The 17,798-nt window shown below is 33.4% G+C and overlaps 1 protein-coding gene across 3 annotated transcripts in view; it reads right to left on the bottom strand.

The window, feature by feature from the left end:
- The window catches only part of LOC106466050 (rap guanine nucleotide exchange factor 4-like), a 110,457-nt gene that overhangs the window by 42,458 nt on the left and 50,201 nt on the right, over nt 1–17,798 (bottom strand). For 2 of the 3 annotated variants that reach the window (XM_022394540.1, XM_022394550.1), the window contains 6 exons: nt 17,225–17,370; nt 12,271–12,347; nt 11,003–11,070; nt 7,921–7,999; nt 5,532–5,641; nt 4,948–5,028 (listed from right to left, as the gene is read on the bottom strand). In XM_022394540.1, coding sequence (XP_022250248.1) covers nt 4,948–5,028; nt 5,532–5,641; nt 7,921–7,999; nt 11,003–11,070; nt 12,271–12,347; nt 17,225–17,370 — 561 coding nt within the window. The remainder of the gene's footprint in view (nt 1–4,947; nt 5,029–5,531; nt 5,642–7,920; nt 8,000–11,002; nt 11,071–12,270; nt 12,348–17,224; nt 17,371–17,798) is intronic. The other variant, XM_013926295.2, reaches the window with a different exon arrangement.

Below are 17,798 nucleotides of genomic sequence, written 5' to 3'. Positions count from 1 at the left end.
GAATATATACAAAAACGTGAATATTAACCATCCTAATTTATTAATTAACCTCATTTATTAATTAGCATATCATTTGCATATGCATATTAATTACATATGGCGTCACACTTCCGCCTTCAAAGTGACATCCTAACTACTAGCGTCGTTGTCAAAGCATAAAACTTTGGTACTTATATAAGAAGCTGAAGATCAGTACGAAGTACAGTTTTATGTTATTTCTCAGCGGCTCAAAAATTTAAAAAAAATAATTTGGTAAATCAATTTCTATATTATTCATTGATTTAAAATGGAGAGAAAACTAGTGATTTGCATAAGAAATATTTTTTGTTATGGTATTTTGTATTTAATTGCACAAAATTTATAAAATATAAAGGCAATGCTTTGTATCTAAAGTAATTAAAATGGTTAAGTGACCAGCCTAGATTGCTCACGTAAGTAATTAGGTACGTACAGTTCTTAACAAATCTGGTGGCCGTGCGGAGCGTCTCAATGACTGCGGAGTTAAATCTAAGTGAGTTAAACCTGTTCCACAACACGTGACACCCACGAGGCACCTCTAGTATAAAACACATTTCGAGCCAAATGGTCTGATAAAAAATGGCAAACCAATCGGCTTATCTAATAAGGGACGTCAGATCTATTGACGCTTTCAAAGCCTGGGTATCGTGGACAAGTATTAAAACTCAATAGAGTGATGATACCCGTACTCTTAAGTGGATATAAGCAAATGAAGAAATTCACACACAAAACCTTAACACATAAATACTGCTGTCTGGGTTGAAGCTTTGAGGGATGACAGATCAATTTCCCAAATACCTTTCCCTTTGTATTTCATAGTGCTATCTACACCCACCCCTCCCTTACGCATATGGTGACGTAGTCCGTATTTTCTTATTCATAATTTCATTTTTGCATAATTTAAAGAAGTTTGAAAAGCTTTTCACATACGCACAAATGTTACTCCTTTAATTAAATACATATTTTTTTTTTCAAACATGAAGCCGTCTTGGCATGTAGCAATTCTGTTCAATATGGCCCCCAGGCAATACAGATTGAAAAGTCACGAATTCGCACTGGAGATTCTACATTTCGTTTGTCAGAAGGATAATTAGATGTATCAGTGATTATGATTAAACACATCAATCAATATGAATAGTGAAGCAAATTTAAAAGAACCTAGCAACATAACAATTCTAAAAAAAAAAGATACAAAGGAAAATAACTCAATAACTCGAAGCAAAAAAAATTAGCATAATCAGATGCCAGTTGAGATACAAAAACTAAAGATTTAGTAATACACATAAACCAATAAGAACGATTCCGGCTGAATATTCTGAAAGAAACTTCAGTATCTAAGAAGATTAAAAAGAAGCAACTCAAAATATACAAGAAAGTTTCGCTTTGTTTTCTAATATAAAAGAAACCAGGCTAAACAGATAAGAAACAACGTTGACTTTAAAGGATAAAGATAACGATGTTATGCAAGAACCCGGGGCCATAATAAAGGTAACTGGTACTTTTAACTTGTATACAAACGTCTTCTAAGAAATACTCTCATACATTATGCTCATCACATAACGGTTAGAAAAACTTCGTATAAACCTTGAAAAGTTTCGTAATAGATATCTCATACACACACAGCACCAGAAAAGGTGGAGAAAAAAAAAAAGACATTTTGGGACATAAGAAAGAGTTTATAATCTTGCAGAGAAAGCAATCATCCCGTAGAAGCATTACAAAAGACAGAAGAAGGAGACGTTCAGAGTGAAAAGCTGGAATTAACTGTCCTTCTGTAAATAAACAAGTTATCCTCTATGGTTTTCTTATCTAAATGTAAAAGAGGCCTAAACTAGTGGATTTCGACAACAAAGAAGAAATTCATGAAAAATACGGTATGGAAGGCCAACAAAATTGTTATGTAAATTACTTTCCTTTGAATTAGTTACATATAATTACCTGGTAGCCATGACATCGTCACATTCTTATAAAAACATATTTAAACATTCAGCTCTATATAATAATAAAACTTTCTTTCCATTACAGAGGGCATTACTTACTTATATTTTTGTAAAATAATTTTTCTTTAGTCAATCACAGTTATTGTGAAAAAAAACAAGAAAACTTTCTATTAAAGAGAGCATTATTTACTTATATTTTTATAAAATACTTTCCTTTTAACCAATCACAGTCGTTGTTTTTTTTAACATTCTCAACCACGTGAATACTGTCACCGATGCCCGTAGTTAACTGTTTATACAATTCAATTATCCACGTTTCTTGCGTAATTAGCTGCAAAATTTCGACTAATTACAACATAACCTTTGGAAATTATTACACCCATGTTTGATTAGACAAGTAGAGACCATCCCATAAATATCAGTAGATTGGGTGACCGCTAGTGTTAACAATGAGCTTCTGTGAGCTGGTATATGGTGTGACGTATCAAAAGACTAATAATAACCATTCTATGCTGACAAACTTCGAGCTTCTACACCAGCAAACGTTATTTATGAATCACCTAGAGAATAACAATTAAAGCAATATAACATCATAATTATAGCTTTCTGAAAACTAAGACTTAATAGAAACGCAATAGTTGACACAACAACTAAAAATTTGAAATAGATTCTAAAACATTAACACAGGACATCTAAAATAATTTAATAATTAAATATTAATATTTTTCTTTATGTAATGGTAGATTATAGAGGCCCATTTTCCCCATGATATTCACCCTTTATCTTCTTTACTGTGATGTACAAAGGTACAGAAAGATGAACGCGTGTGACTGGCTTAGTAAGACATGTCTCTCTACTCATGCGTTTTGTCATGTGTTGCAAAATCCCCTACTAGAGGCATTCCAAATCCATGGAAACATCTGCAAACATTTTAAATACATATCTTTGGAGCATCTTTTGCGTTTAATATTTAAAGTAATTATGGATTATTATGAAAACATAAATCAAGTAGCTAAAACTTTTTAAATTAAAAACTGTAAAATACTTTCAAATTAATAAACTATCGAGCATTTTGTCAGTGAAATCAAAATAATGAGAATGTAATTTATCCATACATAACAAATACTTCTGTAATATATAATAGGCAATAAAGTACACTAATTTGGTTTAGAAATGATTAAAAGCACGTTTTCTTATACTGATCCTTTTGTTATTTATTGTTAAGCACAAAGCTACAGAATGGGCTACCTGTATTGTGCCCGCTATGGACATTGAAATCCGTTATTTTTTAGAATTATAACCATTCAAACTTACCGCTGAGCCACTAGGGGCTTTTTTGTATGTCTGCTATTTAACTTTATAAAAACAAATGGCCCGGTATGGCCAGGTGGTTAGGGCGTTTGACTCGCAACCTGAGGGTCGCGGGTTCGAATCCCCATCACACCAAACAATTTCGCCCTTTCAGCCGTGGGGGCGTTATTATGTGACGGTCAATCCCACTATCTGTTAGTAAAAGAAAAGCCCAAGAGATGGCGGTGGGTGGTGATGACTAGCTGCCTTCCCTCTAGTCTTACACTGCTAAATTAGGGACGGCTAGCGCAGATAGCTCTCGTGTAGCTTTGCGCGAAATTCAAAAACAAACAAACAAACAACAAACTTTCCATTGTAAACTATACAAGTGATTTACTGGATCAGCTAATCCTCTCTCATTCTCTCTATGTCGATCACATCCATAGCCCTCTTATTAAAAAACAAAACAAAAAATACGTATAAAGAAGCAGATTTCATCGCCAAAGTTCTTCATTTCAGTTTTCTTTTAATTTTTAAAGCTACCTGCCTTATAACAAATTCTGAGTTGATTCGTTTTTGTTTTGTTATTTTTCATTATTATTAAAGAGTGGTAGTTGTATTAAATCGTTTTCGTCCCGTTGTTTGAATATGGTTGTTACTAATGATGCACAGGCATCCAAATTCAGAAGTTAACGAGGTAACTCTGTCCCATTTGTCCAATTTGTTTTAGTCACTATACAGTTCAATACGAGATAGTGTACTGCTTGACATATTCCTAAGTATCATTTTATAGATTACTTTCTCAGTATTTTATAAACAGCGTTTGCTATTTCATGGTAGGTGTTTGGATTCTAAGAACCAGGGGTGCTCAGAAATAAACAGTTTATCTTCACCCCAACTTGTGAATATTGAATCATTATACTTCATTAAAAAAAGAAACAGTTAACCCCCATCCCATTCAGACAAATAGCCACGGCGTTTCTTCACGCTTTAAAATGAAGGAGGAATGAGTGAGAAGGCTATCAACGTGTGAACGTGAGGAGCCGGAGCGCTACCTATTATCTGCGATATTGTCCATGAAAGATATGAAAGTAGATAGTACCCTATTTTTTAACTCGTTTTATGGTTAACAAACACGTGTTACTAAGTAGACATAATATTTTCATATATTGTAAAGAAGTATCAGTCGGAGTTCCCCTTCAAAAATTATTAAACTGATTATAATTACATGGCAAAAATCAGCTGGGCTTTAACATTACAATTTAAGCAGATTCAAAAGATACTAAGAGAATTCGTTATAGTTTAGCATTTGATTGAATACAATTTTAGTTATTATTCATACTAGGAAAAAATAAAATTGCATAATTTTCTGTAACCCAAGTAATCTTGATTTGGCTTGTTTTGAATTTCGCGCAAATCTACACGAGGGCTCTCTGAGCTGCCCGTCCCTAATTTAGCAGTAACAGATTAGAGAGAGAAGGCAGCTAGTCAACACCACCCATCGCCACCTCTTGGGTTATTTTTTTTACCAAGAAATAGTGGGATTGACCGCCACATTATAACACCCCCATGGCTGAATGGGCGAGCATGTCGAATTCGTGACACACAGATTACGAGTCGAACGCCCTAACCACCTTCCCATACAAGGACCCTATATATTTCTCTATGTACCTGTCATGGAAACGACAGTTTAATTTACCTGGTCACAAGCCGAAACTTTGAACTCACAAGAGAACCAATGGGAAAGGTGTAAAAACCGAGAGATGGATACAAACAGCCACTAGAAACGTTATGAAACTAGTGTCATTAGAGGTATCATAAGTAATTAATTCCAGAAGATATAATAAATAAAATAATTCTGTAAACCAAATAATAGTGGAAAAATAGAGCCTCTAAGTGAAATATAATACAAAAGTTTTACACTTAAAATGACTATAACTATAAACATCAAAAATTAATTATCAGTTTTCTATGAACGAAACACTGGCGTCATCTGAGTGTAAACGATATTTCTTAAGAACATTACAGACAATAATAGTTGGAAGGCAGTACCTTCAATTAAATTGGATGAACGACAGATGAAAACTGGAATTTGTTGGGTTTTTTACAGAAATTACATGTGAAATGCGTTGTACTTAAATATGCTAGTTTTGTTATATCGAAATTGGTAATATTAAATTCAACAGAAAACTTGCATGGAATGTATTTATTCAGAATGTTCATATTATAGTTTAATATTATATTCTACTTACTAAGTGTACTTCTCAGAATTACAAATCTTACTTGTAGTGACAATGGCTTCCCTCGACACCTCTGACGTCAGTAAGAATTTTCTGAAGAAGCAGCACATCCTGCCCATGCTCCTTTAATCTAACGGTATTTGCCTCTGCATCCTATAATTCAGCAGCACAAACATTAACACCATCAGTGCTGCATTTTAAACGCTTCATATATAATCATTACCATTGTAAGGCAGAAATCATAAAAGTTGCAACCGATATCTTTCTAAATAGATTATATTTACAGCATTACTTTGCTCATTATCGTAAAACTACGAAGATATTAAGAAATATGTGAACTTAAAATTTAATAGGCACAATTACTTTCCATACAAAACGATATGTACCGTTAAGGTGGCTCCATCTTTCAAAAGTTATCCGACTAGACTGTATTTATTAATAAAAATGTTTCACTCACTAGTTCCTCCAAATAAAGATTCATTTATTTCTAGCATTTTAAACTGCTATGAAAATTACCTAGTTTAACTCACGAACATTAGCCGCATGTACTATCACAGTAAATACCTTGGAATTTCTAGCTGCACTAATATAGTAATATACCAAAAATAATGGGATGGCATACTTTGTGTTGGGAGTGTTTCATGTCGCTGCTAGAATCCCATTTTAAACAAAAAAGTAGACTCTTGTTTGGTTTTAATCACTATATGGAATCTGTCGCTAAATGTGTGTGTGCACGTCTTGTAAAATATAACACCAAACCTCCAAATGTAATGAAATGTTGGAATCTTTTCATTTGTCCCTCTCAAACAGCGATCCAGAACAGTTAACTTGGACTTAGTTCGGGATTTTGGGGTGTTCAAAATTAATTCTGGATGATACTTTCCTCAGACTAATCTTGAATATGATGTGTGATACGATATGTTAAATATCACGCTGTAAGTGGTACGGCCTTTCCTGGATACAAGTAATATAGCAGCAAGCATTCAAGGTTCTCTAAACTATTAGCATTAGTTCATGTTCAAATAAGCTTCACGACATTATATTACTCGCGAGATTTCACAATTAGGACTGACATAATCACATTCATAGAATTCAAGTTACAGTCAGACATAGGCCTATCAACGTAAGGCAAACAACGAATAGTGAAAATAATTTTAGGAAGTTGGCAATTATTACCTGCACATCCAATGGGTTCTATCTTTTTTTGGACATCAATCAGTAAATGTTCATACAATTATTTAAATAGTATGCCTGGAACACTCGTGTCACCATTTTTCATCCAGTAATCGTTTGAATTTGAAGGTATTGTGAGCTCTTTTTAACTGGTTGTATCTGCCACCTGTTCATAAATTTCTCCTAGATAGAGTTTGCTGTCCCAATACTTTGATAATATAAAAATATCGTAATGCCCCACGAAATAATTTCTGTTACATACCACACTTATAAAGACAATAATTGTGTGTTATTTGGTATACTGGAAGTTGCAACAATAAGATAAAAATATATGCTTGTAAAAAAAAGTTTGATACGTATAAAGGGAAGCCCTTAATCTCGATTTTGAGACCCTCACATAAAAAAAGTCCTAGTTAGTCTTAGCTATGAGAAAGTGTCGGTTTTATTCGATAGATGGAGAAAGTGTAATTTATTCAAATAGCAATTCAGAAGTTACGCAGTCTAAAAATAATCTTTTTTAAAAAATTAATTTTCTTAATGATGAAAGTAAGAAGCTTTACACAACTCAAACGCTTAAAACAGTTTCACAGAAAGCCAGCAAACCTTGTTCTACGTTTTGGGATTTTTATTTTTGTTGCCATGGTGGGCTTTATTGTTCATTCAAATCTGGTGTAACATGTTAAATTAAAAGATAAAAAATGCTAATTAGTAAGTAACAATACCTTTTTTAAAAGTATTTATATATGGTTTTATTTTGATACTATAAGTTTTTATAAATAATTATAATGTGGTCTGCTGTTAAAATCGTATGCATTTTACACACTTCTACGTATATCAAAAATAGTCCACCACTATAGAAAGCCTAGTAGCGTTCAATCTATTTGCCTTTGCCTATGGTTGCTAGCGAAGGTTGGAATTCCCTGAAACCGGTATAACTCAGTGACAAGTGAATAACAGAATGATAGATTGAGATTCACATTTTTGTACTACTTTATACAGCTCGTCTGCTGAATAATTGGGAAAAATAAATTAGTAGCGTCAATGCTGCATATTCTTCAGGTCCCGTATAAATATAGGATCACTGTGGTAAGTAAAATATAACTAAAAACACCACACACACACACACACACACACACACCTATTTTGTTTAAATAATATTTTAGTTGTAAGAAGTATACAATCAGTTATCCTAACTAACAGCACAGTATATCACAGTAAAATGAAGTATCAAGTTACCTTACAAACGATCTATTACTTACTCTAAGTATCCTGTTAAAATCAATTTTATCTACACGCAGAAAATGGCAGTTGTCTTCTCTTGTCACGATGGTGGCTGCTCTGTAATGTAAACAAACTACAAGTTAAATCTGCGGGTTCTGTTCTCATCTAGTGAAGATTGTAGTATACCTTTGATTGTTTTGTATTTCATTCAGAAGTCGTAACATTTATTAATTTATAAATACCGAAACCTACTCTGTGTTTGTACTACTTATTTCTTAACATTGCGTTTTGTATTTCTTTCCCCACTTTTCTGACATGTGATATAATTGTCGTGTAAAAATTAAGGTGAAAACTTGTGTTTTTGAATGCATAGCTATTACCCACAAAGATAAAATACCCTGATAAAGTGTGTTTCATTTCTAACACACAGTATTCGTGGGACCAAATGCGAGTCCTCAAATAACCAGGTCTCATGTTGAACAGTCAAAATGTAAATATTAAACCAACTCGTGGTACGTTTGCGGACGAAATAACTAATATAGTGACTGACTGAGACAGCAATGTATTAATTCTCTTTAAACATACGAGTAACAGTGATAATATACATGTTGTATACGTAACATTCTGGTTGACTAGAAGATCTCCCCATCACAGAGTAGACCTAACGCACTATATCGTAACTTAGAAAGTGGCTTAGATAAAGAAAACAAAGTTTCGCTCTTGAGACTGTTCGATATTGAGCAAGGCGGACTTCCTATTACTCTTGTTATCCTTTCGAACTTTTCCTTTTCTGCATACCATTGATCCTAAAACTAATCAACTTTCAAAACAAGTTGGACTGTTGTCAATTCATCGTCAGCTCCTGTAATAAGAAGATACAGTATACACCTATCTTCAATGGTCTATCTCACACGAAAGTAAGATAGGCTTATCATGGAAGGAAGAAAACAAAATCAATGTTTCTTTTTAATTTTTCTATTCGTCCTTAGAACAATGTAACTATTGTTATAGAGATTCAATCTTTCTCCATCATTCTTTGTCTCTGAACAATTTTATCCTCACAGGCCTAATTATATTCGTCACTCAGCATTAATATTATTTTGATATTTCTCCGGAAAATACAGCTAATTGAGGCATTCTGACCTTGACTAATTACATATTTTATTCTTTGGGGCATTTTACGACCTTTTCCCACATGCTATATTATTTTGTTTTGGGTCAACTGTTTTTATTATTAGATGCTTCTAATTTGTTGGAGGTTTATTCATCGACAAAGATATCGCAAGGTTTCAACGATCTTGGATCAGTGAAGGTTACGGTTACCGATGGTACTCTAACTAACCAGGCGTTGACTATTAATAAACTGGAACTGTATTGTTGGTAAACTTTGCTTCCTTGTTAACCAACAATGGTATATAGGTTTGCCACTGATCAATTACGAACCACTACAGCTTCACTGCTAATCAGCTAAAACTGAACTACTAAATAATTGTAATTCTACAAATGCAAAATATTCCAATGCTAATAAGCGGATATAGCTTCACTGACGGTGATAAGCTACCAAAGCCCCACTGCTAATAAATATTAGCATTACTAACATCGTACTTTAACTACATTGATAGCAAATATTGATATTATATTTATGCTGCTAAAGAACTTTACCTCGATAATCAACCAAAGCTTCATTGCAATTGAATATTAGCTTTACAAATACTTAACTTTAAATGCACTGCTAACAAGTTAAACTTTTTGTTTATAGCATACTCTAAACTCATACGGCAAAGTAAAAAAATAAAAAAACACATGTTTAGTGTCCCCGCCCGCTTCCTTTTTTGCAGCCGCTTCCCTCACTTTTTATTTTGTCGATTTTTTCTCGTTTTTTGAATTATCGTTTTTCGATCATACAAAGAAACTCTCAATATAAAACGAGATGAACACAGTTCATTCATTTTGCCCGTTTTCTTTAATTGTCATAAATTCTGTATCGTTGTGATGAGAAAATGAAACGAAGAAGACTTCTGTTTGACATGGACCCTTTAAAAGCAAACAATAGTCATGAAAAAAAAAGGGGGCAAAATTTCTTTCACAAAAGTCATTAAAAAAAAAAAAGGACCTCCTCCTTCCTTTTTTCGAAAATACCGGATGTTGTTGTTTTTGTTTTACTTGGCCTAACAAACCATAGCTTCATTCATAATTAGATCTATTTCTACAGGTGACTAACTAGAATTCAATGTTTGCGAAGTTTACAACTATGGATAACTAACTAAATGACAAAATGAACAGAAATACAAACATGTCGAATTCAATATATAAGTAGTTATTTTTAACTATCTTTATTTGAGTCTGTGAAAAATACCATTCATTAAAATTCTTTAAAAAGGGTTTATGAATAACATGCTTATAAAAAAATTGTGGTTTCATATGAATTGTGGAAATTAGGTACAGTAATAAATTCCCTTTATATGATAGAATTAAGATAATTTACTCATGATCTTGATTATTTCTAAAAAAAATCAATGAGGGCACGTACCAGCAAGTTTTAACGAGTTCCTAACTATTAATTTTAACCGATTTTGTACTCGCTATGTTTTTGACTTACAGCTCCTACTTCCAAAAATATAATGTTTTTAAATTCTATTTCTATAAAACTAAAAACTTCCCCATTAAATGATTTTTAAGCGATACAAATTTCAGTTCCAAAAACTTCCATGTTTCTTACTTTTATCAATCCCAGATGACTAGACAAAAAAAGTTTTGTCGACAAAGTTCCACTATCACAAACACTGAGAGTTACTTTACTTTTGGATAATGTTTTAGTATCAAGAAAATAGGATGGATTTACATTCCATTACGTCTCCTTATATAATTGAATTTCAGCATATAAAGTACCAAAACCAAGTACTGTTTCACATAAATAAACGAGTGTGTCTTTAGACCGTTTACACTCGAAGTCAACTATAACAAACACTAACTATGGTAAAAAAAAAAATGACGAATTACATATCAATAGCTTGTTGTCTTCGTATAAAACTTGCTGACAAGTGCCTTTAGCTTTTCGTTAGATTTGATTTTAGTTCAAAACTGATAATCGCCAGTCACGATAAACATAAAAAGAAATACCTTGGAGCATCATTTACTAGGGCCAACTTTCCAAAGTCGTCACCTTCGTGCAATGTACAAACCACTCCCTTAACAAAATAAAACAAAATATTAACACGAGTTCACTGCAAACAGCCAGGAAATAGCATTACATTTCCAAACTGTAAATTTCATCTGCAAATATAAAAACTGGATCATTTTTCAAAATTTTCACCCTAATAAACACTTTGACGACTGGACTGGAAAGGCAGATAGAGTTGATGTGGTTTAGTTTCAAAACTTTACCTATAAGCTAGACAACACTACGTTACAATCACCTAGAATATATCGACAGTAAAACTGTAGCACAATCAGCTTGACTAAATGTTCACAGAAGATACATGTAGTGGTCTAAAGTACAATTTCATCTTTAATCTAATGAACGCTGCGACAAGATCTGGATGATTATATGAAAATATTTTGTGGTTATTAATAAAACTGTACCTTTAATTTGATGGACAACATGACAGAACTAATTTAACAGTGTGTCGATGTATAATTTTACCTTTAATCCAGTGAGCACTGTGGCAAAATCAGCTTGACTTAATAAACATATAGGGGTGGTTGGTTACTAATACAGTTTTACTTTTAATTCAGTTAACACTGCGAAACAATCGGCTTGAATTACTGAACATATAGGGGTGGTGAGTTACTAATACAGATTTACTTTTAATTCAGTTAACACTGCGAAACAATCGGCTTGAATTACTGAACATATAGGGGTGGTGAGTTGCTAATACAGATTTACTTTTAATTCAATTAACACTGCGAAACAATCGGCTTGATTTAATGAGCATATAGGGGTGGTGAGTTACTAATACAGATTTACTTTTAATTCAGTTAACACTGCGAAACAATCGGCTTGAATTACTGAACATATAGGGGTGGTGAGTTGCTAATACAGATTTACTTTTAATTCAATTAACACTGCGAAACAATCGGCTTGATTTAATGAGCATTTAATTCTAAAATAGCTACATAACTATTTTTAACTGTGACAGTATCAAGTTGGCTTAATTGGAATGGTGTGGTTAATAATGTACCTTTGATTTTGTCAACACTGTGAGACAATATGGTTGACTAAATGAGCTCATAGGGGTAAGGTAGTTCGCTAAATGAATTAGAAAACTAACTGTTGTAATCAGAAACACACTTAAAAATGGATAGACTTGTAGTTTCAAGTCTACCTTAATGTACTCTTACATATATACAAACTTGGTGAAGGATATATAGAAAACGTCTGTACTTACTTTTCCATAAATAACAACATCCACGCTTCCCCTCAGAATAATATACCACGACGTACCTTCATCTCCCTGGTTGAACACTAACAAAACACACTCAGTCATACAAGTGCTTTACAAATATTGAAAACTTATAAAATAATGTAATAAACAAATAATTAAATAATCAGTACTATATCTAAAGAAACCATGAATTGATCCAAATCTTACCAATTGTTTTTTTATGGTGTTTGTAAATCTTAAAATGTTTAAAAACAACACAGTTTAAGCTATATTAATTTACAATGATATTTTATACTTTTAATGAAAAATCCTACTTTATACGTATTAGAGAGATTAAGTTTTCTTTCCACCCATATAAATAAACTAGTTGTTTTAACCCTCAACGGATTCTACATCCACTCAATCTCACCGCTAACACATAACAGGTTTCAAGCATATTATTCTTGTGTGTAATGCTTATGTTTAAGTACAACGATAAATAGAGACCTTACATAAAGTGCCGCTACAGCAGTATTGATTTTCATCGTGATTTAAACCAACTTTGCTGTATGCTGAATTGTTATGCATGAAATAGCTGGCCTTTCGTGCCTAAAATTCACCCTTATCACGTGGAAAATCAACATCATTCTAAATGAAAAACAACTTCAATATGACAATGAAGATCAACTTCTAGCCAAAGATGTCAAATATTAGATAAAGTATTAATTTTAATAGAAAAACAGATTGACTGAAGGAAACTCCCGACTGAAATACATAAGTGTGACCTGTTATTCATCAACCGAGATTCAGGTTCTCTATACTTTGGAATGTTGATAAGAAACGTGTGATTTGAAACATATTTGCTAAAAATGGGTCATAAAGACCATACCAGTGACCAACCATGATGTATGGTTTTCAAGTATAATAACCCTAAATATCCTCGCTAAGTAGGTGATAAGTCCCTAAATGTCCTCGCTAAGTAGGTGATAACTCCCTAAATATCCTCGATAAATAGGTAATAACTCATGTTACCCAATTCGATTAGGGAATAACACCGTAATTTGAAACAGTAGGAGCGTTATAAGAGTAACGTTCAAATCCTACTATTCAATTAGAATAGCTGAACATTTGGCAGTGAGTGCTGTTGACTAGCGACCTGCCTTCTAGTCTGTCACTTTAAAATGTGGGACGGCTAGTGCAAGTAGCCCTTGCGACGCTTTGTGTGAACATCCGAAACAAATAACCTTCATCTTGTGGTGATATAAGTTGTGGTGTTAAACTCTGTAGAATAACGTGCTATATCAACGATGAAGTTGAGTTGATGAGAGCTGAGTGTAGAGCTATAACTCACAGATTCTAACTCTTCGTTGGTGTAGAATGTTTTACTAAATGTGAACACCAGTTGAATAGCATAATCTTTAAAATCACAAGGAACATAGTTGGAACTATGTATTTAGTATTTTATTTTCGGACATCAACATAAATATTTCTGACAAAACACTTCAAGCTACTGTAACTTAGAAACCTACCAACGGGTTCCCCCCTGTGGATCAGCGATAAGTTTATGGACACACACACGAAAAAATCCGGAGTTCGATTTTCAGCGGTGGACACAGAGCAGACAACCTGTTATGTAGCTTTGCGCTAAAAAATAAACATACTGACAGTCCCGCATATAACAAGTACAAATCCTTCCATCCCATAGAAATGTAAAACATCATAAAGGGCCAGTGCTTAAAGCTTATGCGTTCGTTTTCTAATAGCCAGGACTTAAAACTCAACAAGAACGAAGACACTTCTTCGAAAAACGAAATTCTCGTGTTATCGTTATTAAAAAGGTCAAAAAATTTTACGCAGACTCTAATTAATCTTTGAGCCTAAAACAAACATAATATTCTTGTTCTTACTTACCATCCTATTAACAGAAATATTAACAGAATTATATAGAATTATTTCATCACTTTTAATGAGTGCCCTATTTTTCTTCCAACATTTTTACTAACCCTTTCAAATGTAACAGGAACTTGAAAAATATTTGGAACACTCAAAGTTAAAAACAGCTGATTGAAAGCTGCCACCTAGTACAAAACTGTGTCAACGCAGCATATCGCTCACGTGCAAGCATACTGATGACACCACAACTTTAACCACACAAAATTACATTTACCACGTTAAGGGCCACTTCGTTTGTATATCACAGTACATCATCTATTGTATCAGCTGCGATAAATGCGGGTTTTAATACATTGAAGAGTTATCAAGATGATCAGGAGATAGGTTTCACGAACACCAGCAAGACGTGACAAAGACAACAACGTCCCAAGACACTTCAAGTCTCCTACCCACAATGGTACTGAGGACATGAGACTTAGTCTCAATTCAAGTACCACAAGATGGATTACTACACGTAAGCCTAGAATACCGTTTTGTTTTCAATTTAAATACTACATTTTCTTACGTCTTGAATAAAAACAATCCTTTCAAAGGTCTGATTACGCTGTTGTATTTTAATTGGTTACATACGATTACAAATATATATATACTTACATATATGTATGTGTGCGTGTGTGTTTTATATATTTATTTTTCTTCTAGCATACCTATTATATCAATTAACTTCACTATATCGTTTATGTTGTATCACATGTTTTTTCTTTAATATTCCTCTTTAATGTTAATTATACATTGTTTGGCGTAAATTCTATGTTTACAAGAGAACAGATTGCTTTTTTAATCATACATCGGAAATTCATTCTCATATCAAACTTGACAAAGACAAGTTACAAGGAAACGCCGTTGTTTCTTTGCTGTGCGTATGTTTTGAAACATACTTTTGTGTATAAACAAAATATACATCAATATTAATATATCTAACATGCTACTTCCATCACACCCAGTGTAAAGACTCATACAAAATACTAGTATTGTCATACACAACTGTTATTCAAAATAAAACATGTTTAAACCATCAGGAGTTATTAGAGAAATCATGTTCATATCACATATCAAAATATTAAGTTTCGTAATGTAAGATAACTGTAATTACATGACAAAATGGTGATGCATGCTCAAGAGGCTTACATTAATAATCTTGACAGTAACCATTTTGAACAAACTATACATCTATCTCTCAACCAGTCAGGAGCTCTTGAAGCGAAGAGTACAAAACTTTGTTAGGGTTTTAATTATGAAACGATCTAAAGATCATCCAAGTTTTGCGTTAATGAGTTCCTGTTTTCAACTGCTGAAGATCGTATAAGCGACAAACAAGCTGGAGAAGCCTCCTCGCCGTGCAGAAAACAAAAATAGTTCACAGTTTAGTTTTGACAAGATTTAAAAAAAATCTCGATTACTAAGCTAAGCACGTGTATTTTTCTGTAAAATAGATTGCGCTGCAGGCTGTGTAGATAATCAGGGAAAAAATAAAAAACGCAGTTCCGCTCTGATAAATAACTTACTGAACTTAGTTACTTTGGTTTCACATTCGGAAGTGATAAACAGACAAATTATGATGTTTCTGTACTAGCTTCACTAAGCTATTCCAAATAAGCAGTGGTCGATTTCAATTTCTCGATATAGCTTTTCTTTAAACGCCGCAGTTTCTTTGTATTTTTTTTCTTGAACTACTTGATTGTGTGTGGTTTGTTTCGAATTTCGAGTAAAGCTAAACGAGCGCTATTTGCGTTAGCCGTCCCTAATTTGGCAGTTGGAGACTAGGTGGAGAAAGTTGCTAGTCAGCACCACCCACCGCCAATTCTTGGGCTACTCTTTTACTAACGAATAGTGGAATTGACCTTGACATTATAACGCCTCCACAGCTGAAAGGACGAACATGTTTGGTGGGGGCGGTGATTCAGGGAGTCAAGCGTCCTAACCACTTGACCATGGTGGGCCAGAATAGTTGGGATTGAATGTCATCTTAGAACGCCCCCAAGGCTGAAAGGACGAGTATGTTCGGTGACGGGAAGAACAAGTTGAATTGGCCTTATCAAGAAGTACACTTCTGTTACACAGTTGAAAATTTGTACGTCTTAAATTACACTCGCACAATCTGAATTATGAAATAGAGCCACGCAACCTCAAATATTATTTCTGATTCAGATAAGCATTATTATCCCATTTGGTAACTCAGAAATAAAATTACTCAGAAAATAAATTTTGATACATAATGAAGAAAAATACTGTAAAAAAAGTGCAATAAACATCTCACAATAAATCTGACTTGTCTGTAGCCAAAAGGTATTACTTGTAACATAGGATGGAAGGGGAAGAGCCAAAAGGAAAAACTATTACTAGTCACACGTGATAATTTGACGTAGCCATTTTATCAATTCTGTTTATAAACTTAATACAAAATGTTTTTTTCTTATTGTTTACTTTTCCAATATTTACGTGTGTAAAGTTTTAAAGTATGTCTAACATAGTAAACTCGGTTAAAACGGTCGGTAATTTTTTAACACAGTCGTTCACCATATTAGTGCAGTATGTCCTATTGTAAATATTTCATGAATAAGCCATTGTCCTAGGTCACGGTTCACCTTTTTTAACGTTTCTTTAAACAGTAAACTATATATTGTTTTATTCATAGTTAAATTAATTTTTACAACAATGATTTACTTTTCACAAGATTTTACTTAATTCATATCAACACGTCAACAGCGATCTATGAATAAACAGTTACAGAGTTATATTGTTTGTTTGTTGTTAAGCGCAAAGCTTCACAATGGGTTATCTGTGCTGTGCCCTCCACGGGTATCGAAACCCGATTTTTGGTGGTGTGAGCCCTTAGACGTGACCGCGGAGCCACTGGGGGGTCTCAGAAGTATAGTCTACAGAGAAAAGGTCAACAATGATCTATGAATAAACATTTATAGAGTCATAGTCTATAGAATATTATATTTACTGTAACCTGGAAATTCCATAAGAAATTTTAGAAATTACAAGCTCGGTACTTAGCAAGTACAGATAGGAAACTTACAAACTGTCCCGGTTCTTAGGTGTGATTCGAAAAATAAGACTCCTGCTAACTCTCTTTTTACGCTGTTGGACAAGTGGGATAAAGCTTTAATATGCAACAGTTCTTCGAAGATGACCTCTATGTCATCCGCCGTTCGATCTTCAGGGCTACATAAAAATACATTTTTTATAATAATGAAACCAGTTTGTTTATGTTGTCCCAGTCCTATAACGGATTAATTTGTAAAGACGTAAATGACAGATTCGCTGGATAAAACCAGTCTGTAGCGCATGTCGAGTTATAACTGAATTAATGTTAAAGCTACTTCTTCATTAACTGTTGAATCATTGAAATAATCAGGTTTCCAAAACACATCGCCTCATTCTCCAAATGAATGCACGATTACACAGGTCTGCGAATTTAAACTTCATAAAAGTTGTTTTGGTTTTAATAACAGATTTTCCATAATTCAGCTGCGCAGATTTCAAAAATAATATTCTTTTTTTCTATCACGTAAGGATTTGTTTATAAATCGAGAAGAAAAAAAACTTTTACTTAGATCAAATTATTATTTCGTTTACCACAATGAACATTT

This window comes from Limulus polyphemus, unplaced genomic scaffold, assembly GCF_000517525.1.
Source record: "Limulus polyphemus unplaced genomic scaffold, Limulus_polyphemus-2.1.2 Scaffold72, whole genome shotgun sequence".
NCBI lineage: Eukaryota > Metazoa > Arthropoda > Merostomata > Xiphosura > Limulidae > Limulus > Limulus polyphemus.
The sequence above is the reverse complement of the archived record's forward strand: the minus strand, read 5'-3'. Positions and strand labels throughout refer to the sequence as shown.